The 27,985-nt window shown below is 39.7% G+C and overlaps 1 protein-coding gene across 1 annotated transcript in view; it reads right to left on the bottom strand.

The window, feature by feature from the left end:
- Positions 1-3,006: 3,006 nt before the first annotated feature.
- Positions 3,007-27,985, bottom strand: part of PRRG1 (proline rich and Gla domain 1) — a 66,698-nt gene continuing 41,719 nt past the window's right edge. Inside the window, exons 4-6 of the mRNA XM_033051743.2 lie at positions 19,198-19,247; positions 14,910-15,070; positions 3,007-8,389 (exon numbers count right to left, since the gene is read on the bottom strand). Of these exons, the coding sequence (XP_032907634.1) occupies positions 7,871-8,389; positions 14,910-15,070; positions 19,198-19,247 (730 nt within the window). The 3' untranslated portion in view covers positions 3,007-7,870. The remainder of the gene's footprint in view (positions 8,390-14,909; positions 15,071-19,197; positions 19,248-27,985) is intronic.

Raw genomic sequence — 27,985 nt, 5'->3', positions numbered from 1 at the left:
AGGTTCACTGTGGTCGGTGGTGTCTCTGGAGCCAGAGCCGACCACCTGTGTGTGTTTTAGAGTCTCTGTGTTCCAGCCCGAGCACCAGAGAAAGAGTCAGGAGAGTCTTCTGTTGTTTCCAGAGGTGTTTCTTTTATCTAATCTAAAAGTTCTTTCCCTGACAAGCCACAGTCCTTCCAGCTAGTCAGCCCAGGCACACTGCCTGCCCCTGGGATGGGATTATCTTTTTATACTAAAAACTACGTAAACATTATTTACAATTATCTTCCAATACCTATCACTTATATTGTACAGTCTGGTTCTACTGTAAGCCAATCTAAAAATGCCAACATCACCTAAAAGATGGATGCTAGGAAGGAGGAAGAAGGACAGAACATGCCCAGATTCCTCCATCTTGACCCCAGACCCATATTATAAACAATCTTAAAAACCTACTTTTTCACCTTGTAATAATCTAACTTACACTCTACTCATTTTTTGTGACTTGTAATTCTTCATGTAAGGGTGGTAGTTTTTCCCAGGGAGAGAAGTCTAAGGCACAGGGGTTCTGGGCACTGTGCCAAGGCTCCTGAGCCCCCTGCCTGGGTCTCGAGCTGTCCAGGGAAGCCAGAGGGATGTCTTGGGTTCCCACAGTCCACAGGCTGTACCTGGCTCTGGAATTTGTGTTGGATGACAAAGTGAACGCCACAGGCCTCCAGCCTTTGCAAGCCCTGGCACACAAGAGCTGCTGGGAAAGGGCAGCCAAGGGAAGTGAATGCTTTAGGGATGTAGGGTAGCACTACTCAGCTGCCTGGGAGGGATTTTGCTCATCCCATCTCAGGACTCTGGGAAAAGGCCTTACTCCTTCGGTGTGACTTTGGAGAACCCTTTTCAACAAAAATGGGCACAAAATGTGCTGCAGGGAAAACTGGTGAAGTGAGATGACTTAGCCTCATCACAATAAACAGAGCAAGCTGGAAATCTCTGGACAAATGAGCAGCGTGGGATGATCTTTTTTCAGTCGTGTTGCTAGGAGACATCACTGTAGTCAATCATAAAACCATCAACTGCTGCTACTCAGGAATTTTTTTAATAAACACTTCTATACTGAAGAATAATTCAGTGAAGCTAAAATTGCTTATGGGACCATGTGAGTTTTGACAAAAACAAGCAACAAAACCTACACTGGTGAAGATTTCTCAGGTTCCAGATGAAATTTTTGATCACAAAGTGTAATACCAAGATGGGTGTCAAGAGCATACAAAAAAAATCCAGAGAGCAGCTCAAATCCACACTCTATGATATCCCATAACAGAAATATACTGGTCTGCTTTCCAACAATCCATAAGAAGTTACTAAGTAAATTAAATCAATGTTAAGCAGTTTAAATTCACTATACTCAGAGATCTGTATATAGTATAGAGAATTTCAAAGGATTTTGAAGCTTGAGAAAGATAAAGACTGCAAGCTTAGTCTAATATTCAAAGCTCCCTAATGCCCTGCAATGGAGGCAGCCCAAGTTCAAATCCTTGCTCCAGGGCTGTGGGTGAAGGTCAGGGTGAGAGCCAGCCTTCCTCAGGGGCTGAGGGTTTGCTGACAGCTTGGCACTGGCATCAAGATTTTGTGAACAATTTTCAAGAAGTCAATGTTGGGTCATGCAGAGCAGTAAATGCTGAAATCTGAAAGCAAAGTGCAGAGCAGAAACCCCTTTTTAAACATTCCTGCCAAAGGAGAGATGGTAGTGTTTCCATGGAGCCAAGGTGCCTGTGTGGAAAGGCTGGAAGGTAATGAGGGTGGAAGCACAATTAGGCAAGAAGAGGGAAACTAAGCTATAAGTAACACTTCATAAGGCTGAAGAAAAGGATTGAAGAGAAAATAATAGAAATTATTTTCAAAGCTACATTTCTTCTAGAGAATCTGCACAATAAAAATATAAACTGTTATGCACTTTGCTGAAGGAGGATGTGAAAGATTTTAGGGGGAGCAGAAAAATGAGGTATCATCATTCAGCACTTTTATTAAACAAAATGCAAAAACCAGCAAGCTCAGAGGAAAAACACCAACTCACCTAGAAACAAAAATGAAAAAAACCCAAAACCTTAGCTTTTCATGATTACGTGTATATTTTACCTTCACCCATCTGTAAGGAAAAACCTATGGTTAGAATACAACCATGAACAGAAAACCAGACACAACAAAAGCACAAGGAAAAAAATTAAAATAGTAATTCTAATAGTAAATGGCAATAAATTACTTGTGCTAGGAGAGTTCAGGGGTACTAGCTGGGGAAAATGTTTGAGCTGGTCCCATCGCCCTTGCTTTTCTCTGACATGACCATTTTTCACAGAAAGTCCTGGCAAGAAAAGCTGCCTGCAGTGGTTTTAATCTTGGAAACAACCCACAGGAGGTGGCTGCATTCAGAGTGGTAGTGAAAAGGTCACAGGTGATAACAGACTGTGCCTCACTGTGTGTCACAGCAGGCTGACACCTGCCTCTGGTCCCAAATGCTGCCTTTGTCCCCTCAGCTCTTTGTCCAGCACTGAAATACTGCCTGGTCTGGGTGTGAGCAGACCCCCCTTTTCCAGGGAGGAAAGCAGGGAAGCCTGGGTCCTACCTAAATACAACTGTGTCTCACCAAACCACTCGAGTCCCTGCGCACAGCCAAGAGCGGCTGCTCCGCCACTGCCAGCAGCAAGAGCTGAGTGGGAAAATAAAGAAAAATCAAATTGGGAGCCTCTGACCCATGGAATTGATCCAGGGTCTGTTGTGTGGGAAAACACATCCCACACCACAGGAAAAGCCAGGGAGACAGTCTGGTACAGATTATTCCTTATGCAGAGATTTCACTGCTGGCAGTATCAAAATGAATTTTTTAAATACTCGTTTCCTTCTTGCTTTCAGCTCCTCAGCTAACCCCGGGAGCCACACAGTTGTGTACAATGCTTCCAAGTGGAAAAGGAAACAGCAGGGCACACTGCAAATTGTCATTTTGATTCTTAGGCTTTGTTTCTAAAGGGGAAAACAGCACAGCAGTCAGTGTGTCTTTATTGCAGGATACACAGAGACAGGACAGGCAAAGAGGACACAGGTCTAACATTATAGCAAACATCCACAGAGATGTAAACATAAGCAAGTCCTGTATGATATGCTGTACAATATATGTGTTGGAGATATCTGTATCTACCTCCAGATAGATAGATATGGTCAACATAGCATAAGAAAGACCTTTCCTGAACTGATTTGTTACTTAGCATTCAATAACTCACTGCCAAATGAAAAATACAATTACCAAGATACCCCTGCAGAAGAACTTCAACTTCTGGCAAAATTCAAAGTTCAATTACCCTGTAGCGAATCAATCAAATGTGTGTGCAGCAAGCAATGAAAAAGTACAGATGTCACCTCAGTGCTTTCAGCTGAACATGGTTTTCCTTCTTTTTAAAAATCAGCAAGTGGCACTAGGAGACATTTACAAAGCTCACATTATGCAGAAAATAAAAAGAAATCTATCAGTGTGATTTAGAGCAGCACAGCACAGTGCTCTGGGCATAAGAAACAATAAATAATGAACATTCATCACTGGTAACCTGTACAATGATCTGATTTTTATAGACACTGAGATTCATGGCACCAGTTTAGCACTGTATCCCCACGTTCCCATAGCTGGGAGCCAGGCCTGCAGGGGCACTGAGCCATGGTCACAGGCCAGCCCCTGCTGATGGATGTGTGGCAGGACACAAATGTGTGTGTGCACAGCCAGCCCCACCTAACCCAGGACAGAGCATCCTGTTCGGACAGAGTTGGCCTGGGATACACAAATGGAAGATTCCCAAGGGGAGCACAGGGCCACACTGGGCACTGACAGCTTGGAAAGTCACTGCCCTCTGCTGCTTCAAGGACCTTTCTGTGTCCTTTTGTTATGAGCAGCACAAAACTGCACTTGAGTTCACAGCTCTGAGACACAAACCTCACTCTGGGCTTCTGTAGCCTCTCCCACAGAGGCTGCCCTGGGGAACAAGCCCAGGGACACTTTATCCTGATTACCAGAGCGGAAGGAATGACACCCACTTGGTGCTGCCTGCAATGGAGACCTTCAGTTTCCAGCAGGGATCATTACACAAGGTTGGGTTTGGTTTTGTTCTCTGTTAATTCATCATTCCTGGAGCTGACATGACATTTTGTAATCACTTTCAAGTGGCTGAGGGGAACATTGAAATTAAATCCTCCAACATTTTTTGCTAGTTTGTTTTCCCTCAGCCTGAGACTTTACTTAGCTATGGCTACAACAAATCACAGAATATTCTGAATTGGAAGGGACCAAGAAGGATCATCAAGTCCAACTCTTAAGTGAACAACCCATACAGGAATTGAACCCACAACCTTGGTTTTATTAACACCAGACTCTATGCAAATGCTCTCAGTGTTAAATGCTTTTTTTAAAAAACAGGAAACACTACAAATTCACAACTCTGATAAAAACTGATCCTGAATTTTAAAACGATAGACTTGCCTACCCACAAACAAAATTATATTTGTATTTTATATCATCAAATCAAATTGCTTCATGAAACTGAGTAAGTTCATGGAACAATGGAAATTAAAAGACCACTTAAATACACAGTTAATACTCACTTTAGTTGTGTAAAATGGGTATTTTGAAAAATTAGAGGCATCTTAAAAATTTTTATTTAGGATATTGAAAAACAAATGTTACAAAAATTTTCTATAAACAACATAGGCAAAAATGTTTAAATAGGATAATTTAATGTAAACCAAACCCCTTTAAAATATACAATACTGTAATCAGAGGTTATTTACATCCAGTGAAGAGAGAATAACCTTCACTAATGTTAATATCATCTAAGCAAATAATCAATTTCCATAATTTCTTAAAACAGTGCCACCTTTAAGTTAGTTTTAGTAGCTAAATCATTTCAGTCCTAATACAAGATGAAATTCAATGTTACATTCAGAAGTGGGAAAGGCAGCATCCTGACTATTTGTGTCAACAGTCAAGACAGCACTGCATTCAGAGTTGTAAAACCTTAGAGAGGTACAACAATAAATTTTTATTTTTTGCATGACAATGCAATTACAAGATAGGTAAAACAACAAGGAAAAAAAGTTGTAGAAAACCCCAGTACAAATAAAATTTTATTTTTCAATCAGGTTAGAAAAGTCAACTACAAGACTAAGCTATTTTCCCACATTTCACAAAACAGAACAATCAATTTGTAAGTTGACACTATTCCAACATGGAGAAAACTGTTCATGTTTTAGAGGAAATGCATTTGCACAACTGTCCCACACAGGTTTCATTTAAGTATCAAATTTATTCAAGAAATAAATTTATAGCCCACAATGGCTTTCATACTCATGTACTCATGGAAAAGGCATTGTCCAATTAATTCAAGTCATAGATCACTTTAAGTTTTTGGTTGTGACTTTTTTTGGAATGGCAAGCATCAATTTTGGATTGCACATAAAAATATCTACAGGACACAGTAACAAAGTAACACACTCAACTTAGGAGGCAGAAACAAACCCTTTAAAAGTGGTAGTGGAATACAGAGTAAAGAAAATACAGAATAAAAGGAAAAGCCAGCTCATCTCTAAACTATTAAGCAGACTGCCCATGTTCAGGGGTTGATGACAGCTGCTTAACAACCTAATGTGACACGGGTGATCTCCATGCATTTCCTAAGGAAAGGGCTATATCCTGACAAGGAAGTTACTGCTAAAACTGCTACCTGTGCTGGCAGGCACAGGAGGTGCCAATATGGCACAGACACTGAAGTACCAGCTCTTTCTGAGGTGGTTTCTGCATGCTGGGATGAGGCACTTTGTTCTGGTGAATCTGCCTAAAGCAGTGTATTTATTAACTCTTGCTCGGTATGAAAGGAGCTTTAACTTCCACAAGTGGCAATTCAGGATTCACAAGAGCTAAAACCACTTCAAAAGAAAAGGTCTGACAATCCACAAACAAAACCCAGGCAGTTTTTACTACAAGTGTCCAAAACATACTGTACTTATCCATTTATCTTAATACATCAATTATATATAATGAATATAAATATGAGTTACAGTTCTGACAGAACTGGAGTCAGAAGTTTGGCCAGGAGTTCATCTTTAATAAAACTTGCCATAGCAGCTGAAGATGCCCAGCAGGCAATAAAGGCAACCTGCTCTTTGCCAGAAACGAGAACTCCTGACTCCACTTGTCAGTATGTCAGATCATATTCTTATCAAAGTGCACGCTTCCACACCCATCTATAACCATCCATTTCCTTCCAGTCTCCTTCCATAAAAATCCTTTGGGAACAGTTGGGCCAAGCCCCCATGAGAAGGCCATTAAGAGCAATTTCAAACAGATGGCACTGGCATTTCATTTGGGGTGTTTGGAACAAGACACTTTGGGTTTCTGTTGTAAGAAAGCCAACACAACATAATTTAGTCCTCCAGGGCTCAACACATTTCAGTTGGTGTTAATTGATTAGTAGAACACAGAATAGTATTAAGCTAATGCCATGCTACTTGGTGTGAGAATTAAGAAAAGTGAAACTTAATACTCAGAAATTAAACTGAGCAATTAACTTTTAAATCAACCTGTGAAAGAAGAATCACCACACTAGAATTTGTACCACCCAAACCAAGTGGATGGAATTCTGTACAAGCCTGTATGTAACCTGCATCCACCTCTTCAGCCTTAAAAAGTCACTCCACACTAATGCTTGGGGTTATGCCTGCATGCTCTTAGAATTCCTTGTTGGAATGGATAAGCAATAAATTTATTTGTTGTTGTGAAAAGATATTTATATTCTCTGCAAAGAATTTCCACAGGCACCAGTACAAGGTGCACACAAGGTACGTGTCAGTAGGCAAGGGAGTATCAGAACTTGAGGAAGGGGTTTATAGGTGGCAAAACCTTGAGGAAGGTTTTATTAGTTGGAGAAAAAAAGAAGTCTCAGACACTGAATTTCTTTCCATTTTCCCCCTTGAAAAAGGAAAGTAATGCCTTTGGGTGTATGTGCTTATAGATTGCATCCTGGTCCCACCTGAAAATCACAGTAGGAAGTCCATGTTCAGGATTTTATCCACTCTTGAGTACTCCACTATTACTATTGCATGAACTTTCAAGTTCTGAAGTTAAAATATGCACTCACCTCTAGAATACAAAAGTAAAACCAGATAGGAAAACAGGAAAGGCAGAACACGGACAAAAACTTACACCATTAAATTCACCAATTAGTGTCTTGAATTGTCAGATTCTAAGCATTTACAGAATTTTGAGCTGTAATAGCAAAAGCTTTAGAATACACCTCTCCTGCTAGGACTCTGGAATTATTGCTCTTACACCAGCATTCTCTACACGAGATCCTGGTTTGAACACAAAGGCTCCAGAGGGTCAGGAGAGGGTGCAGTATGTAAAAAAAATCCAAGTGACAAAAAGGAACCAACCAGACAAGAGGCAATACTGCAAAATCAGTCCCCTCTAGTGTTAGTAACTATTAAAATGTTGCTTAAGGATTCCCTATTGCAGGGAATTCTGACAGTCTGCAGTAAGAAGGGGGAGAGGGATCCCACAAATCTTGTGGGGAATGTGGACAGTGTTTGGAATAAAACAAGTGACATCCTTCAAAACAGAGGTACTTTTGAGAAGTATGACAGAGCACCACATCTGTATCTGCACTACACTCTCAATACAGATTCCTTATCTTTTAAGACATTCGATAGGGGAAAAAAAATCCCAAACCCAAAGAACGAGTGAACCAAAAAAAGGTGAAATTCATTGTATACAAGTCCGTTAAATTACAGAAATGCATAATAAGCCAAGATAAAGTGCTACAAAATGATTAATGATATTTAAAAGGTCCGTGGCATTCTTCTTGATTTACTTAGTACTGGTGACAATGGGGGTTAGTGCAATGGCATTGGCTGAACTGGAATTCACAATGTCTTCGTATTGTGGGGGTGGATCTAAATGCTGTTCAGTTTCGCTTCTTCTCACACTGATTTCCCCAGTGGCTTCCTCATAGGAAGGAGGAGGATCACAGTTTGAGAGCCTTGTGGATATTGAGTCTGACCGTGCATCCGAATAGCTCAGACCTCCTGGAGAGAGCCCACTGACTTCATACATTTCCTCCTGTGGGGAATGAACAATGCTGAGAGGCGGCGGGAGGGGCCCTCTGCCGTCAGCACCATCGCCCAGCGCTCCGTGGGCTCCCCTGTGCGCGTACACCGACTGCCTACGCATTTTCTTTTTAAACAGGCATCTCCAGATGACAAAAACGACAATGAGGATAACAAAAAGGCCAATGATTAATGGAAATGCAAGGTAAAATGAATACCAGCTATGTCCTGTGTTACTTTCTCCCTGGAGTCCGTTTTTGTAGACTTTCCAGAACTCCTTCTAAAAGAGCAAGACACAACATGTCAGAAACTATAATGCAGTTAATAAAAAACAAGCAATGTAAGCAAGTTGTTTTAAAGAATGAGGAGGAAAAAAAAGCATTTCAAATATTGATGATTAAAATAAGAACTGGATAAGCACACAAACTTTCAATTTTTCTTCCCATGTGATTAGTGATACAAAAGAGATTTGGTTTTGCAAACAAGCAAACAAACTCCTCATCACTTTTAACATTCTTATATCTGCACACACATGCAGCAGAGACAGGACTAAGCAATAATACAAAAAAAAGAAAAAAAACCCAACCACAAAACAAACTAGGAAAAAATTATCTCAGAAGTCCCTGCCTAATCAGCATGCACATCAGCCATCTGGTGGATCAGAATCTGTCAGCACCACTCATGTGGTACAAGTTTAGAGTTTGTTTGTTTTAAAATTGAATAATACACTAGTATGATTTGACAGGGAAACACTGGCTCAGAATGACTGACCATTTTGGCAAAGCACCACTATGCTGCACTGTCTTATCATAATTTAGACATGCCCCACCCTCTGGCTCATACAGCAATCACTGTCAGCTTATTTTGAGTTGATCCAGATCCTCTGTTTACAGTTAAAAATAGCTCCATAACTATGAGACTATTACACAGGTTATTATATTCTAGAAACCTTGACAGCACAGCTACAGATAAATGTAAACAAAGTGAAAATATAAACAAGTGAAAAACAAAGATGAAGAGGGACACCAATACATGAAAGTCTTTGCTGTGTTAATATGAGCAAGTGGAAGCACAAATATCATGTTACCCTCAGATTTCTTCTGTGATGAATGCTATGAATAAACAGCACAAAAGAAAAGCACACCCTGCCTCGAAAGCATAGCCATCCTCACCTGTAATATCTCTCTTGCTATGAAACACTTCCACTGTGTTTTGTAGTCATAATTTAGTATATTTTAGCATATTGTAGTATAATTAAAAACACCAAATCCCAAAAAATTGTACTTAATGATACCTGCCCAGTCCATGCCGGAATCTCTGAACTCTAGTTTTCTTTAAAAATTCACAGACTTGACCCCCTCATGCTCCTGTCAGCATCACATTAATTTTAAATGACAGCACACATTTCATGCAACTATTTATAAAACAGTCACCAGGTAGAATTGAAATTGTCATTGCTCAGCTGTTAGTAAATGATGTATTCAGGTTGCAGTGACTGTGCACAAACAAATCAGATTCATCAGTTTTTTTAGTTTAGCTACCACATGATGAGCATTAAACAGAAAATGCCACCAAACTGACTGCAGAGGCAGCTTGAGTCCACAAGCAGCACAATCCCTGCAGCATGGAGGTCAAGCTTTTCTTGTGCAAAGGCAGGACACCATTGGCAAAACACATGTGCATGAAACAATTGACTCTCCTGTAAATGTTCTTTTCCAAAGATAAATTCAGTTGTTCTTACGTTTATGAGTAAATTGAAAAAGCAAAACAATTTCAACTCCTACACCAATTCAGGATCAGGCATTTTCCCTAAATTTTAAGGTTGACACCACAATCAGGTTGCCACAATGCTCTTTTTTGGTGTGAACCCTGGTCCAAATCATCTAAGCTCTGTCAAATGGCATTCCTTCAAACAAAGCAAGACTGGAAAGATGGACTTTAAATACTCCTCTCTAAGAGCCCTCCTTGACATGCGTTCTACAGTGAACGCCAAACCAACTGTTCTGAGTTTAGAAAAATGTCTTGGGGGGGACCTAGCACTGAAAAATGCCCTTAGCTGCAAAACTGAGGGCTTTTGGGATCTCTGCATGGTAAAACCTGGCAGGACCAAACACCTCACCCTCCCCCTCCAGACTACCAGGCAATTAAGAATACCTATTACTTTTGCAGCTGGTTAGAACAGAGCTAACTAGATTACTTGGTGAACTAAATAACATATTGTTAACTAAAAAAAGCAGAAAAGGATTAATTAGGATTATGAAATGCTGCTGTATGTACTGGAACCAAACTTTCCACATCACTGTTCTACAGCCTCAATTGCAGCAAAGAAATAAAATTGTACAATGTTTGCTTTTAAGACCAAAGATTTATGAAAGTAATTAAATATACTGTGCAAGGACATGTCATTTTAAAGACTCTCTGGAGGAGAAAGGTAGTTTTGATGAAAAAGAAGAAATCACACTTTTCCCTAACAATCTATTATGTGTTGCAGACTGCAGAGGAAATGCACCTTCCCCAACAGAAGGGTAGTAAGTACTGACTGCTATTTTAACATTGCTTCCATGTTACTTCTAGGTCAGATCTACCTGCAGTAGAAAATATCTCTGTATCTTCAGAAAGCTGAAACAGCCTCTCTCCTTGGCACTCCACTCTCGGCAAAGCAGCAGAAAATCTGCTCTGTTCTCCCAGAGTGGCAGGCACTTAGTGCAGAACAGGGTGTGCAGCTTTGGGGACGTTTGACTTGGTGATGTGACCAGACAGATGCATAAAGAGCTTAAAGTAAGAGTTTAAAGTGCCTTAAGGATGAAAGTAGCTTAATGTCCTCTTTCATTTACATGCAAGGCAAAGAAAATTCAAGACAGTTTAGACACTCTCCACTCCCCAGTTAGAAATTACTTTAGGTCAAACACTATCTTACAGAGACAGAGGAGTACAGTTCTGGACACAGGTGAAAAACAGTAAGAAAGAAACACTTGCTTAGTCATTAAAAAAAAAACCAACCCTTTAAATGTTCTTCTTCACAGGAAAAAAACAACTAACCAAAAAAACAACTCCACAAAACCCCACAAAAATAACCTTATTAGCATACTAGATCCCAGGTTCCCTGCTTGCATTTTTGTAAGTCAGCTCTCTAAGAGAAGCACAAAGACTTTTAGCTTCAGACTGCCACAACTGACAGGAACTGCAGGAATTTCATCCTTCAGGTCAGAATGGCACAGCTGCCAAGCTCTCCCTCTGCTCTGCCACCCCACAGGTGCACTGCAGAGTAAAGGGATGGTGCAGGAGGAGTACAGGACATCAGGTCAGAGTCAAATCCTGCCCAACAAAGCCACAGACAACTTAGATGAGTTTGCACAGTGTGAGGATTTGTACAAACTGCTGCTTGTAAAAAAGACTTACTGTTTGCAAAAGACCAAGAGGGGGAAGACTGAAAATTTACAAAGTATCTGTAAAATTCATACAGAAAGTTAAACAGTAATTTATAAGCTGGAGAACAAACATTCCTCCCACAACTGCTGGTCTCTTTAACAACAGAAGGGACTTTCTGCTTGACAGAATTACTAACTTGTGATTAATGAAAAGGACACTCCAGTAATCATTTATCCCTGAGTGCTGTACAACTGGGAATACCAGGTGTAAAAGCCTTATAAGGCTGAAAAACTTAAGCAGGCCACAGAATGAGACAACTGCAATGGAAAAGACTTGGAAAACATCAACCATATATATTCCTGCCAAGAACTGTTTTTCTGAATGTACATTAGTGCTTTTGCAAATCCTGTTTGAAATAATGAAAAGGAATTCTCAAAGGCTTCCCAAAGACAGTTACAGCAAATTTTTCCAGAATTCTGTTTCCCTTTCATTTGTAACACTTCTCAGAACAGAGTCAGTATCAGTGAACTGGATCTGAATGCTGAATCAAGTAAGGGTTCCACAAGGAAGTCAAGACTCACACTCTCCTGAGAATTTCAGGGGAGGCCTTTACTACATTTGGCAGCATTGTCATTCTCAAATAATTCTTTGCCTGACTTGTTTAAAGGTGGACTGCTAACAAGCCAGACTGCTTGGCATTTGCCAGGTAGAGGGTGAGAACAGTGCAGTAAGGGGAAGTGAGTGCACCAGCTACACTCTTCCCTTCTGGTCTGCCCCCAGTTTCACGTAGCAGGAAAAGTAGCACATTTTCTCTTACGAGTATTTATCCAGCTTCCATAATTACACACAGAGCAACACTGGAAGTCTTACTTGATCATATCATTTTAGATCTGGTGCTGACAAGTTTTGAGTTTCTTACTAAGCTTTTTAGCAGTAGTTTGTTTGTTTTGCTTGAATACAGCAATAAAGAGAACTTGGCAATTTCTGCAATTTTAAAAAATTCACTGGAAATTTGCAACAGGAACGAAAATCTGTGACTTCCAGCTTTTAAAATCTTCATACAGTTTAATTTTTAAAAAATGAGTTAATGGAAATTATATTAATATCAGTGCTACAATCACACTCAGATACTTTGCACAGTAACCTTTGAATAAACCTTTAAGCCTCCCAACAACCTCTGATACCTGACTAGTGACCACATGCAGTGCTGCCTGCAGGCTACAGGCACCACCAATAAAGAGTTTTACAAGTTCACACCTAGGGCTCACCTCATCTGTTAGCTTCTCTCTGACAGTAATCACTGAAGACTGCTGAAGAGCTCTAACACAAGCAGGCAGGGATATTCTCCCACATTTCACGTATTAGTACCTCAAGAACTTCCATTAGCCAAAGCTGATTCCTTTTAATTAATGGTTCCAGACTGATTTATCTTCCCTTCATTTACATCACTGTTCTCTGAACCTATACAAGCTTTTAGGATCTGAAACATGCTGTGGCAAGGCAGTCCACAACTCCATTAGCTGTGGTGAGGAGAGACTGCTGTTTGCTTGGAACATGCACCTTTCTCCAGTTTCCTTTGAGGCCCTCTTAGCTCTGCTGTCAGAAGGATGGCAAGTGAGTGACCTCAGCTCAGCCTTCATCTCACAGACAGCATCACATATTCCCTGATTCGATTATTTTAAGATCTATTGCTATGCAAGCCTTTCCATATCTCTGATCAATTGTCACACTCCTCTGGTCCTTTCTCACTTACTAATTTGCTTCTAAAGAGATAGGGAGATGAGAGTTGTAGACACCCAAGATATGGGTAAGCTCTTTATATTGATCCCTGTTCCTTTATTTCAGGCTCTTGGAATTCAGGGATTTGTTACCTTTTTTTTTGGCTTTGTTTGACTGCTCAGCATTAAAGTCTTCACAGACTGAAATTCAGATCTTGTTCCTGAATTCTGTTCAGAGCCAGTCATATATTATAATGAATGTTCCCAATTCCTCCACATGCCTTACATTTGTCAACACAGAATTTCATACTCTATGTTACCCTGCAAATTCTTCTCTGTTGACACTAGCCTAACATAATAGTTTTATCTTTAGAACTAACTTTATAGTTTTAAATAATAATTCTGAATCTGTCAAAATCCCCAAGCCTGTCTTGGAAATATTGAATAGCATGTATGCATACTTGACATAAACAATGCTAATTAAAAACTCATGCACCAAAAAGAACTTGAGGGAAATGCTCGATATTCTTTTAATATTACAAATCTGCATGTTGCAGACCTGCCCAGAAGACTTCAGAAAAACAAAGAAGCAAGTGAACAAGATAAAAAATACAAAGAGATTAGACAAAAAGTTATCATGAGATAATTAAGCTACAGCCCCTATCTGAATTCCAGTCTATCTATACTATGAAAGCTTTGATCCTGTGTTTCTCTGAATACACTATATCATGTTACCAGCCTACTGCATCCATTCCCCTCCCCTGGGACACAGATGTTAGGTTTTACTAAGTGGCTGTGTGATGGATACTGCTGGGGGACAATGCACTAAACACAGCCCAAGTAAATGAGGCTGCTCAGGCACCACTGCACATTAGCAGAGCCTGGCCCATTAACAACTCTCCACAGCAGAATACAGCAGCCAGGGAAAAAGGATACAGTAGTGGAAATGGATAAAAGGTCAGGACCTTATTTGAAGCTCCTTCACCACTTGTGGTAGAAAAGAAATGTAATTATTTCTATTTTACTACTTCCCAAATACCTCTGCAAGGGAAATGCTAATTATCATAGCATAAAATGTTCCTAAATGGGAGAAAGAAGCTGAGAGACAACATGTTTAGGTTATGTTTTCACTAGTGACTAGAACAAAAAGCAGAAGGGATATTGTGTTAGAATTTTATACAAGTTATCTCACTGTACACATTATTTTTAATTATGGTTAATTATATAATTTTAATTTTTTACAATGAGCTATCATTAGGAATAGTCACATCAAGTCAAGCTTGGGAGGCAAAAACACATGTGAAGAAAGAAGAAGCTTTGAAGGGACAACACATGTCCTAAACTTCATTTCAATAAATCAGAAAATTCTCATGCCAGCCTTGTCCATCTTGCCAGCTATGTGTGAGATACACATCACCACCAACAAAAAGATGCCAAGAACTTAAAGTGTCCAGGATGCCTTGATACACTGTTATTTTTTGATGTAGAGCTCAGCCATTAAAAAGTGGAATGTGTCACCTGTGCAAATTTTGGAAGAAATTTGCAAGGTTCCCTGTGCCACTTTGGTCACTAAATCCACTGGCCTTGCCAGTACAATTTCCCTGTGCAAAAACCAAATCTAATGAAATGCTGAAAAACACACAAGCACTCAGCACACCAAAAAGTTTAGTGTAAATACACCCCACTCATCTTTACACACACAGCAAAACATACCGTTTTTTCCTCATTTTCAAATGCTTCTCTTGCTTCTTCGTAGCTACAGATTTCTTCTCTGCATTCATGTTCTATGTCACCTTGCTTTATTTCTTCCAGAAATGTGTTGGCTCTTGGGTATCTTTTTAACACAGAGTTGGCTTTGTCCTCTGTTAAGAACACTGAATAAGAAGAGGAGAGTCAACAAAGGTCACTTCTAAAATAGACACCCAAAACCTCATGCTAGAATAGCTCCAAGGAAATACGCCTTTGAGAAAAAGTTTTTTCAAAGTCTTCACCTTTATTTGATATGATAAAAGGCCTTTCTTAGTTTTGCTCACTGTGATAAGTAGTTGGGCCTACAAGTTCAGCAATTGTTGCTAAAATGTCATAAATGCACAGGCTTCAACTCAGCATCATAGCCATGTGTGGTAAAACAAGACTGAAGCTGGTGCCCAGGAAGAGACAAGCACATGCTCAGCTCAAGCTGACATAGAACAAACAAATCCTGCTTGTCAACATCCAAAATGATATTTGCAACTGCCTGAGGGCATCACAGCCAGAATGCTCTGAAGTTTTTGATATAAATATTTATAACTATTACCCAGAGTCACAAACACCAGACAGCTGCATTTATCAATGTTTAAGTCTGTAAGTTTTCTTAAGCAACTTTTAAGCAGACTTGCTCCCTTCACTCCAGAACTCTCAACCATGAAATGAGAGCTCTTTTGGGGGTGTGGGAGGAAGTAGCTTCTTTTTCTGAGCCATACAGAAAACCTCACCTTATTTGATGAGTCAAATGAAACAATCCTAAAAGGCAACCAATGTATTCTTTATTTGCTTCCCTTAATTTGCTGTGCAAGGACGAGAGCTGGAAGCAATCTCTTTTCTTCTGATATTCCAGCTTTCCATCAAACTCTCTGACCCAATGATTTTTACATATGCAGTAACTGGGAACACTTTGAAATCCATCAGCCTGAATTACCAGGAGGTACAGTTGCAGTGCATGATGCAGAATTCTCCAGGTATTTCAGGTCAGGAAGCAGGAACATCAAGTCAGTGCTACACTGTTCTTGGGCTCTGAGTGCTAGCAAGAGGGGATAATGATTCAATACACTGCCACACTAATGCATTTGTGGCGCTTACTTGCCCTACACAATCATTTGTGCATTGCTTCATTTGCAGTTAGTCTGAAGGGGTTTTTTTCCCCCCTTCATCATCTGATTCTTGATGTTATAAAAGAAGGGAAGCAAGGAAACTGTGTTTTTGCTTTAGAACGATGTGGTGGTATTTGCCAGCAATGATTTGCATAATTAGGCATAATTAACCTCAACTACTTTAGTGTCTCATACTACTATAATGGATTTACATGGCCAGGCTACAGGGGTGGCTCCTGTGAGAAGCTGCTGGAAAATTACCCTGTGCCAGTGGAGAAGGAAGGGGAGGAGGTGCTCCAGGTGCCAGGGCTGATTTTTCCCTGGAGCCCATGGTGCAGACCATGGTGGAGGGGAGTGACAGAGCAGCTTTGGGGGCACCTGGCATCCAGACAGGGGCAGTCACTCACAACTTGGTTACAAATCATTAGATGGTGATCTTCGTTTTGCAAAGGATTATATGAAGATGTGAAGACTGAATTCCAAAACACCACGACTCCTATTCTTCCAGCAGAATACATTACATACACACATGCATGCATCACAAATTACCCTGCTCATGAGGATGCTAGGGGCTCAGTGCATCCAGCTCTGCAACTACACCTACTGCAAATTTGTTTTTCTTCTGCATCACAGGTTAGCACATGGACATCTCCTACTGTGTAAGTTCATAGACTAAACAACATTTGGAGAGATTGAAATCTCTTCAAAAAGGAAAGAATAAAAGATGGCTTTTTTCCACTTCCCACACAATTCCCCTCGCTTCCATCTAGGCCTGAATAATTTAGTTTCTTTCAGCCTCATGCCTCAGTTATCACCTGAAGGTGATGAGCTGAAAGATTCATCCATATCAGGAAAGCAGCACACAGCCATGCCTGGGGATGGACTGCAAGTGCTTTTCCTACTTCCCCCAACCCCTTGTGGGCATTCCTGAAGGGAACAAGTGTCAGGCCAGACTGTCCTAAGAGTGTTCACATGTAGAGGCACTGAAGAGTAGAGAATGCACTATAAATTAAGTTTCCCTTCCTCCAGCAGATAAAACTTAAAAGAATTTCTTTTCATGCTGGAATCCATCCCCAAGAAGAGCAATGAGAGAAATCATGACAGCTTTATATCAGGTGCACAGGGAAAAGAAACACAGGAAAATAGAGGTAGTTGAAAATACTCTGATTTACAGATTCCAGCCCTCAGAAACAAGATATAAAGATATAGATACTTGTTTTTGCATGCACTTTCCAACTTCCAAGGAGAGTAAAGGTTTAAAACCTGGTATGTTAAGAAATACTGCATTTGATACATATTGGTATGAGTTTTTAGGTAGTATTTTAATTTTCCAAAAGGAGATAGTCATACATTTCTGAAAGGCATTGATGAAGAACAGCAAAATGTTAATTCAGTTCAAGAATGGACACTATATGACTATCTAAAACCTCAAAGTTTTTATTTAACAATTCATATTCAGAAGATTTTTCTTCTCTCACAATACAGTATACAAAATGTACATACTACAGGGACAAAAAAAGCCTGCTGAAGAAAATAAACTGCATCCCATATTAATTATGAATGTATCTGATAAATAACAATCTCTGGCTAGTCCAGACCAGGACTGCCTCTTGACCCTGCAAGGCTGGGAATAAAAATGAAGTATATGAACTTGTTTGTTTGGAAGCGACATTTTAAATGCTTTGCATAATCCTAGTGACTTCAAATCCTATTGAGAAGTCAATACAAATGTATCTAGGAAATAAAAACCTGCAACTGAAATACACATTTAATGAAAACCAGGCACTGCCTGATGAATCTTGTAAAAAGAGATAATGGAACTGTATTGCACTCTGACTTCTTAGTATTTCAGGACCATAGCCATGTAGATATTCAGCTATAGTTGGATAAGAGTGTGCAAAAACCCCCCCACCCCATTCAGCATGGCTGAATTCACTGCAGCTGTTACTGTGGAGCTGAACATAATCAGGGAAGACTTGCATGTGGTAAGAATAAAGGAATGAAGTCACTTTTTCACTTTGTCAAGGAGATTAACTAGCAAATAAAAGATAAAGTAAAAAAATAATGATTTTGGTGTTATATGACACAAATCATTCCAAGTCTCTTCTACTTCTCCAATTTTTGCAGGATATAGATGAAGTTATACAGCTACCAAATTTAATGCATTTGAATGCATCATTTCTTCAGATATGCTTGTGATCTGTATGTAACTGTAATAATTGGCTTTTATCAAGGTTTAATGCATCAGAAAGCTTCCAAAGACTTAGTTCCACTTATTATTATTGAAGAGAACAATACAGTCAGATCAATTCATTACACATCCTTTAGAAAGCCTGCCTGCTATCCTAGTAGTGAATGGACACTCTAGCAAGGTGAAATCAGAATCAGAACTGGAGCCAGGCATGGACATAAGAGGATAAATATTTTGCAGCCTGCCAGTTGAAGCTGTCACAGGAAAAGGAAACAGGCTTTAGGTCTGTAGTGACAGAGGCTGCAGGGAACAGCAGCGTGGGAAAAGTATTCTGAGACACTCAAGTGCTGCTGAAGCAAAGCCCAGGGCAGCCTGGGCACCAAAACCAGCTCTGTTGAGACCATTACTGAGTTTCCTTTTCTGACTACTTACCAACATCTGTGCAGACTAAAATCACTACTAAATAATTAAAATAAATATTTTAGCTCTAAATTTGAAGCTGCTGCTGCTATTAAATCTTTTTATAGGTTATCTTAATAAATCCATTTGGTTTGAATAGGGCTGGAAAGAGAAAAAATACTTGTGCTTTTATTTATTAAGTTCAAAAAGTGAATTCTGCTCTGAGAATCAGGAGTTCCAGATACAAGCTTAAAAACAGTTAAAACTAAAGTACTGAAGGCTGGAAATTCAGCTCTGTGGTCTTCATTCTGCAACCAGCTTTCAGTAAGTCTGTGATGATTTTTATGGTCTGCAAATAGTATCTCTGTCAGAACAGTTGCCTTACTCCACTTCAGTGCAGTGATCAAAGATCTGCATCATCTGCAACATCAAAGTCAGCTCAATGCCAGAAGGCACCTTTTGTGCAAAGAGACTGGGATTACGAGCAGAAGACAGTTTTGGGGTGTGTTACTGTCCACAGGAAATAATACAGGATGCACACTCATCAGTAGGTTAAACTTACCACTATCCATGGTGATTGCTGTTAAGGCAGGGAACTTGCAAGTATCAAGTCTGTAAACAAAAGAGGAAAGATCCTGATGAGTTTGCAAATTACAATCAACTTGGACAAGTTTCTTTTTCTGGTACAAATACATCAGTGTTTGAAACTCCATGATCAAAATCAATCCATGTTTTGAGTTGTACCAGTGCTGCATGCAGGCTGATGTCACTAGTATAGGAACACTATCCAAGAAAAAGATAACCTTTGAAATGGTGAATGATTTAACATTTTTCAAGGCTTTTCAAATTCAGAATATCAAAAATGTTAATATGAAATAAGAGAGTGTGTTTAATTTCAAACAAAATGCAACCTATTTTGCCTAATTGAACTTTAGAAGTATTGCATTCTCCACTGTAATTACTTATACCTTAACTAAGAGTTAAATTCACTCTGCAGAGATCATCAAGTCAACTCATTATCTTTAGTCTATAGATCAGATTTTTTGAAATCAGAATGAACACAAGCAAATTCATTCAGAGTCAGGTCCTGATTAAAACAGGATGCCTGCATAAAGTTCAAGGGCAGAACAAGACCTGTGATTTGGCAAAGGAACTTGCACTACATAAGAGGATCCCAACCTGCCCTACAAGAACTTACATGTCCTTTGTAACTTGTCTTGGAAAGAGAACAGAGAGGAGGTGCTCTCAGTTGGGAAAGTGCCTGAAGCTCATTGCACCCACCAGGCAGAGAGCCAATAAGAACTGCATCTGGAGGAAGCAAAAGTAGTGCAGCTCCTTGGAGTCTCTTTGGTATGGGAAGTCAGGAATATAAAAGCTTTCAGTAAAGCAAGAGAAAGGTGCAACTGCCTAACCAAGTTAGTAGAACACTACAAGGTTAAAGGGTTTTTTTATTAATAAATTATCTACAGCTAAGGGTTGGCACCAGTCTTCAGAGGCCAGTTACTCATCAACACATCACACCACCCAGATGTCCTCACTTTCCATAAATCCAAACCCTGTAAAAAAGGTTGGCCATGGCTGCTGTAATAAACAGAGCTAAAGCTAATGTTTCCAGCCTGGCCTGCCCAACACCATAACTTGTCAAGCAAGAGCAGACTGCAGTACTTGCAGTGCTGAGGTGAATGGTGCTCCATGGAGACATCCCAGCCTGCCCACAAAACTGTAGGAGTGGCACTGCAAGATGTGGGATGAAGGAGCAAACTGATTCTAAAGCAAGTTCATCAAATCTCTGTAAAGGCAAATGTGAATAAAGAGCAGACATTAAGGCACTCTGAAATCTCACCATCATAGTGTTTAGCTTGTTGTTACAAAGTATTGTGATTTTACAGAAGCAGAGGGCTTAATTTCTTTTTTTTCAAAGTATATATAAAACCTCTTCCAATAGCCAGAATCCTTCTTAGCAGACTACTCTATGCCAAAACAAATTACCTTTGCTCTTTGCTTTTTGAATAAAAATAAAATTAGAATAATTTAATGATTAGTCCCATTGTCACAACCCAAATATCTGCAATAAAGGAACTGCTAAACTTATTAAAATAAACAGGTCATGAAAGATTTGGCTAGTGGTCTAACTATTTTTTTCACTTGTTACATTATTATTTTCTTTTGCCATTTATTACTTCCAGTTTCAGACAGCTGGCTTAGCAACAGCCCCCCACACAAACACATAACAGAAGAGGCAGCACCCTTGCTCTGTCAAGGGGAAACAATGCAGTGAATTAAACATACCTTTATCTTGAATGGGGTCTTTTTTTTGCAATAAATTCCAGTTAGTCTTTAATGTTTCACCCTTTCAATAAAACTCGAGTGTGGATTTCTAGAACATTCAAGACAGAACACAAGCATCCACATTTACGAGTCACAACCCCTGTGATGGCTCTGCCTACTTGGAACTGTGTTGGGAAAAAGGGGACTTTGTGCCTCCCCTCCACTACAGGATGTTTTCCACCAGGAGCAGAGCAAGTCACTCTCTCTGCCTTGGCAGCTGGTACTTGGCATATCATGTTCTCTGGGAATGAACACCAGAACACTGACACACACGTTGGGAAACTGGGGAAAACACAAGAAGAAGAAAAAAGAAAACAGAGAAGGTATAATATAATTTAATTTCTTCAAAGGAAATTGTATTAGGGGCTAGTGAGAAAGAGTTGCTGAAGTGTCTGTAAAACATAAATTATGTTTCACTTTACCTCCTTCATTACCAAAGGAAACAGTATGCCCTTCTCTAGGAAATATCAAACACAGCTTTTCAGTCAGTGGCTGTAGAGCAGAAACTTCCCTTCATCAATCCATATTAGATTTTTACAGCAGTTACAAGTATTCAGAGCTCTCTGGAACTAATTATGCCCATTCTCTGCCATGTGTGCTTTTCCTAGGCTCTCCTGACTCTCCTCTCCTGACTTTCCTCTCAAACTTCTTCATTTCAGCTCCCACAAATCACAGATTTACCCTCTAATAACAGTCCCTTCCCCTAAAGGAAAGGAGTTTAATTATACTTTAGTCCTCTACCTGACACTCTTGGTTCAAACTGACTAAATAGTTCAAAGGTGGCTTGGAGGAAGGGATTGAACAAAGACAAGCACAAAAATCTTTTTTACCATCATAAGCCAGCTAATAAAGCAGAAGAGGGCTAGTCACACTATAGGAACATCCTGACTTACTACTGACTCATGTATTCCTCTGTCCAACTCTTCACCTTGTCTCCTGCTTTTAAGTCTTCACAAGCCTTACTGAAACACCAAAATTTGTTGTTTCATGAATCCCTCTTCTATCCATCTTCTATAAGGCTATACATCACCTTAGATATGTGACAACACAGTGGACAGCTGTATAGCCCTGTACCCATGCTGAGTGTCCAATTCTGAGTTAAGGGCAGTTGATCCAACCAACAGGTGACCTTTCCTGACTGCCTGCTTGGAAGCCAGTAGAATGCTTAAAAAACAAAACAGAAAACAATGTACCACACACTTCTAGTAGGAACTATAATGACTCATTGGGAAGCACTGAGTTCTAAAGCCTGTGGGAGAGCCCAGGAGACACAACACCACCATCCCTGCTATTTACCAGCAATGCCCTGCTCACCAACAGGCTGCAGCCTCTTACCAAGGAGAAATATCTTGCATGAAAGAGGAACTAATACTGAAATAACAAACCAAGCTGTACGTGTCTTTCCGGAATTAACCTAAATACTCTTTTTCTCAATTCTGAAAGTATCCAAATCTTGAATACACTATTTATAAGCATAAAGCATAGAATATTTGTATACATATTTCCAAAGGTGGTAATTATATTCTAGCAGTGGCAATGTCTCAAACTGGGAAGGTAATTAATTTCAGCATTAAAAGCTGCTGTCTTAAGACAGTGTCTCTGCAGGATTACATTGCATTTATTAGGATAACCATCTTTGGCTGGCAGGCACACACCTCTTCTGGGTACATATCCTGATTCCAAGCTTAATGGCAACTTGTGTGCAGCACGTACCATTAAAGGACAGAGGCTCTGACTGAGGGCACACAAACTGCCTGCACTGCTCTCCCTCACTGTCATGTGCTCCAAGGATACAGAACACCGAGAACAAAGCCAGTCCTTAAGGGACGGGAAACTAAGGCTCATGTAAGGCAGCAGCAGTGTTTTCCCTCATCTGGTTTCTCACCTGCTGTGTTAAAAAGGACTTAAAATACTCCAAAGCTCCCTGCTCCTCTCCAGCTGGGAAGGCATGTACATGACAGCATCCAGGTAGGGGGATGGAAGCGCTTTTTTTCCATTCTGACAAGTGGTATAGCTGCTAACTTTAGTTTTGTGATATGTACAATTCATGAAGCCAAGGAGCTACATAATTACTTGGAGTTATCAATAGTTAGGTTCTTCTGGAGCTTTTTATGAAAGCAGGTCCATTCCAGGGACACTGTTAAGTAAAACATCAGTAGACATGCAGACCAAAAATAAACACCTCTGTTCTAGCTCCTCCATCCCAAACCAGTGCAATGCAACAACTGGAACACTCCTGGGGGAGCTTTGTTTAGAAAAAATATTAAAACATTATCAATCTGACTTCCTGTGTAGCTATTTAATTAGCTGACAGCCATTTATACAGAATGTATTATGTGCCTACCTACAAAATCTCACTCCCACCACATGTCTTTTACATGCCTGGAAAGACTACGATTTCATTTACTGTTATTTACTTCCAAAGAGTTTTCTCCCCAGGAAAAGCGTACCAAAGAATTTACACTGATTCAAGTGCTGGAAAAATAATTGATTTTTTCTCTGAACAGGAATTCATAGGATATGGGAGAACCCTGTAGTCATTAAGTTCAGTTTGCTTGCCAAGGTTTTCCAGGCAATTTGGTGGGAATAGAGAGGGAGGGAACTTTGGAAACTACTCTGTCAGACGAGGATTCAAAAGATTTATCCCACCTCAGACTACAAGGGACAAGAATAAGAGTAAAACAGAGATCTGCAAAACCTTCTGCTTTGTATATGCTATTCGACCACAGCATTATAAAACAGCATCATTAATTTAAGCACCAGAACCACAGATCAGATCACTAAGAGAAGCCTGTACTTAACAGGTTGCCACTGCACCCTAAACCCAGTGAAACAGAACATTACTCACAGAATGAGCATGCACAGGGCACAACTCCACCCTGTCAGCAGAGAGAAGGAAGCTCCTCAGGACTGCAGCTGGAGAGACTGGGTCTGAGTTTCTGCCTCAACTTTACTACTCCTTCTTCACCAGTGTTTTCTGTTCTGTTAAAGCTGTGGCAATATTCTGGCTGGTTATTTTCTGGGTACTTCCAGAGGTTCAAAGGGGGAATTGCTATAAGCTAAGATACTTCTTCTTTCCCCTCCCTTTCAAAATCAAACAAGAACATTCTCCTGATACATCTTGGCGAGCAAGACATTTGGCAGGAGAAGTAACAAAACTCTTCAGAGAGGGAGAATTTTGGTGGATTGCATTTTCTTAAAACTCCTGGGGACCATGTGGGGCAGTTCCTGCGAGGCATAATTGAACACTTATATAACCATCTGTGTGGAAAACAGAAATCCTCAGGAGACCATGCCTTTCTGAGCAGTCTGTAGAGCAAAATTTCAGACACCTCACTCTTCTGTATGCGACTGTCAGAAGATGTTGTTTTAGGTTATACAATCTCCTGTGCCTTAGGAATTCAAATTTAGAGCATTTAACTTGATAATCCATTGAAATGTTGATATTGCAATAACCAATTCCTCTTCTTTATCAAGTAAGAATGATGAACAATTAAATAAAGCTTTCACAGTAGGATGTGTTTTTATCCTGATTTTGTTTGGACACAAAACTGACGCTACGTCACTCACCTATTTTACATTCTGTTCCTCTGCCAGTACCTTTTAACTAAATCTGACACTGAGATTTCTTCCTTGCTCCCACACATTTTCCATGAAAATCAATGACCAAGAAGAACAGAGAAAACCCATTAATGCTCTCAGTGAAGTGAAGATGGGTTTACCAATTGCAGCAGTTATCTCAGCAGTCATGGTGCCTTTGGCAGCTGAAACCATTATCTATTTTGCCAGCAGAAAGTGGGCAGTTAGGAAGCTAACACCACCATGTCTAGGACCAGGCACAGCTCCACAGCCCTTTGCAAGGGGGCAACTCAAGTAGGTTAAGGAGGTAAGACCAGGGAAAGAGCACTGCCAGCACATGTGAGATGTCAGAATATTGTCACTTGGGGTAGCAGCTGGATAACACGGATAAGCATGTAAGGGAATGGACAGGAAGTCAGATTAATAGTGGGAAAGGTGAAAAGGTAACAGAGACAGGAACACAGCTTCACTACAGATCTGATGCTCCCTGACCTAATTAGTGTTTGAGTGCTAGCTGACAAATCTAACTTGTCAGCCACTTGGATATCATCTATTCTAACTTAGGCTTGAATAGCTGGACTCTTTATCTGAAGCAATTACAGTGGCCAGGAATAATAACCTCTAAGTGCATAATAATGATCTCTATCCATGACTATACTCATATTAGCTAGGAATGCAGAGCACTAGGAATGCACCTGAAGAGATAAACAGTTGGTGCTGAGGACCCATCACTTACACAACACAGGTCAAGAATTCTACTTTGGGGTAGCTCTAATTTGCTTTCATGAGCTGAGCACTGTCTGGCAGTGGGACTGCAGTTCTTAGAGTTTATTTTCTGGTTTACTTTCATCCAAAAATATCTCAGTCTGAGTGTTTTGAAATGTTTCTGCAATGCAAACCAAAGCACAGTAAGTAGTGACAATTGGAAGACTCCAAATCTGCACCAAAATGCTACTGCAGATACACCCAACATGCACGGTATGACCACACTCACAGCAGTAAGTAGCTGAGGAAGGAACCCCTATAAAAAGTAAAGAGACAAAGGTTGTTATGGGGTGATAGTGAATGTTTAGGAAAAACTTTCTGTGAAGCTACAAGATTACTCCGATAAATCAACAAAAACAAAGGTAATGTGAGGCTCTCTGTCAAACTAAAAAACAAACAAAACAATAAAACCTCTCAAAAATAAAAAATCTCACCACATCAAAGAGATTTCTGAAGTAGCCTATGTGCTTGTCTTTTGTCTTCAAAACTTATGTTCTTGAAGCAGAAATTACATCCTGCTAATACACCACAGGGGCCAATCTAAGGCTAAAAATCTGAAATACTGGAATAGTTTCTCAAAAACATCAGAAAAAAGAGACAAACAGAGACAGCTAATCCAGGAATTATGAGACAGTCTGGCCACCAGCCCTCACCTCTCCAAACCAAAAAAAAGCACATTCTTCTCACACACCCCTAAGGAGTGGAAACTTGCAATTACAGATTACAAAATTAACATCCAGTTTATGCTCACCATTACTGATACTTTCAGTAACTTCCTCTCCAAAATGTTACCAGCCTCCAAAATCATAAAGTAACACACAAAGTCAATACATAATAAGGCAGAGAAAGCACATGATCCCTTTGCTACACATTTACAGGTGGCTGTAGTCCTAAATGATGTATTGATAAAATCGTATGTTATACTAGTAAAGTGACAGTTGCTTATTGAATATCTATTATGTATTTTTTTAAATTTATAGTAAGATAAAATAATCAATGGACCTGTTAGCATTTTTTTAAGAAAAAAACCCACATGAACTGTATCAGAATACTGCAGAATGCTTTTACTTACAGCCTCCCTAAATTAGGAGTTTTGAACGTGCATTCATTTTTCTTCCCTATTCCATCCCTGTTTTCACACAAATGAAACATTTGCATCTGTTCCCTAGATTAGAAACAAGCCAGCTTTGATTTTGTAGTTCAGACTATCTCCTGATGCTTTACAGACAACTAACTGAGGAACAGTCAACAGCTCCCAACTTCAGCTGAAAACTGCATAGTATATGGATAAAAAATTACATGTTGCTGTTTATTTGGAAAGAAGGAAAATAGCCTTTGTTTTTAAATCATCACTGGATAACAAATCTCTCAGTTCAGAGAAGCTGACATTCAGCTGGCCTAACTGTAACACATACAACACATTGCAGCCAACCACTACTTCTCACATGAGAAACTGGAGGGGACCCACACCTCAACTGACAGAGATGTAAGGACCTGAAATTTCACATGGTGTATAATTCATGAAACTTGCTGCCATATGATGCTGTTCAGGACAAAAGCAGAAATAGATTAAAACAACTAAAAAGGAAATCAATAAATGAGGGTGAGATTTGGTGATTACTATAACACAATTTTCCAGATGTAGCTTTTATTGGTAACTGCTTGGCTATGAAAGGAGTCCAGTGCCCAGTATGAAATAGATAACTACATCCAGTTCCTCTCCAAAATGGTTTAAAACTGAATTAGAACCAGGGGAGTAAATATCAGCACATAACACCATGACACAACCAGAAATCGAGTTGATGGTTGGCATGTGGCCCCTTTAAAGATCCTACTCACTACCTACAATCTCTCTTTTTCATTGTCTCTGGTCTCACAAATCAACACATCAAAGCGTTCATAACAAGTAGAGAGTAGAGTACAACAGAGCTTTCTGCCTTTTAAAAGCATTTAAGGTTTAGGTAGGGAAGTAAAAAAAAAAAGAAAAGTAAAGACTGCTACCTTTATTTTAGGTTATACTTCTCTAGAGGTGACAGAGCAGGGCCAAGGAGCAGTCTCTGGGCACAGTCCATTCACAAAATCACAATTTCATTACAGGTACAGTGTTTGTCTATTCAGAAAAGGTCACAAGATCAAAGCTAACAATGTACCATTTATCCTGCTCTGAAACTTTTACAGATACTTTCTTCCCCAACACAGTTTATAAAGCAAAACCATGACCCAAGTGTCACAAATAATACATTTACAGATTTTCCAATAAAACAAACTGGCTGTACAAGACTCAGCCTCCAACCCTATTAATCTATATCCAATATACAAGTCTGCTCTTTTCAGAGAAAAAGAGACCTGATAATTCTATACATTTGAAAAAGGTTTTTCTCCACTCACTGAAGTTTTTTCTTGGAATTATTACAATATCATCAAAGGCAAGCAGCAACAGCTACTTTAAAAACATCAGACTACCTTCTAAACTACCAGTAGTTTTCAAGTAGCTATTAAGAATCCCCAGAAAGATCCTAGATCTCAGAATGTGCATTATTGCAGTAAAGAGGAACCCGGGTAGTTTCACACTGGCATCTTTATTTTGTGTGCAATAATTTTATAACAAACATAAGATTACTACTTAATGAAGTTTATTTTGTTTTTCTGTGATGAGGCAACACTCTGCCCCGTACAGA

This window comes from Catharus ustulatus, chromosome 2 (genome assembly GCF_009819885.2).
Source record: "Catharus ustulatus isolate bCatUst1 chromosome 2, bCatUst1.pri.v2, whole genome shotgun sequence".
NCBI classification, from domain to species: domain Eukaryota; kingdom Metazoa; phylum Chordata; class Aves; order Passeriformes; family Turdidae; genus Catharus; species Catharus ustulatus.
This window is presented reverse-complemented; position numbering and strand designations above follow the sequence as displayed.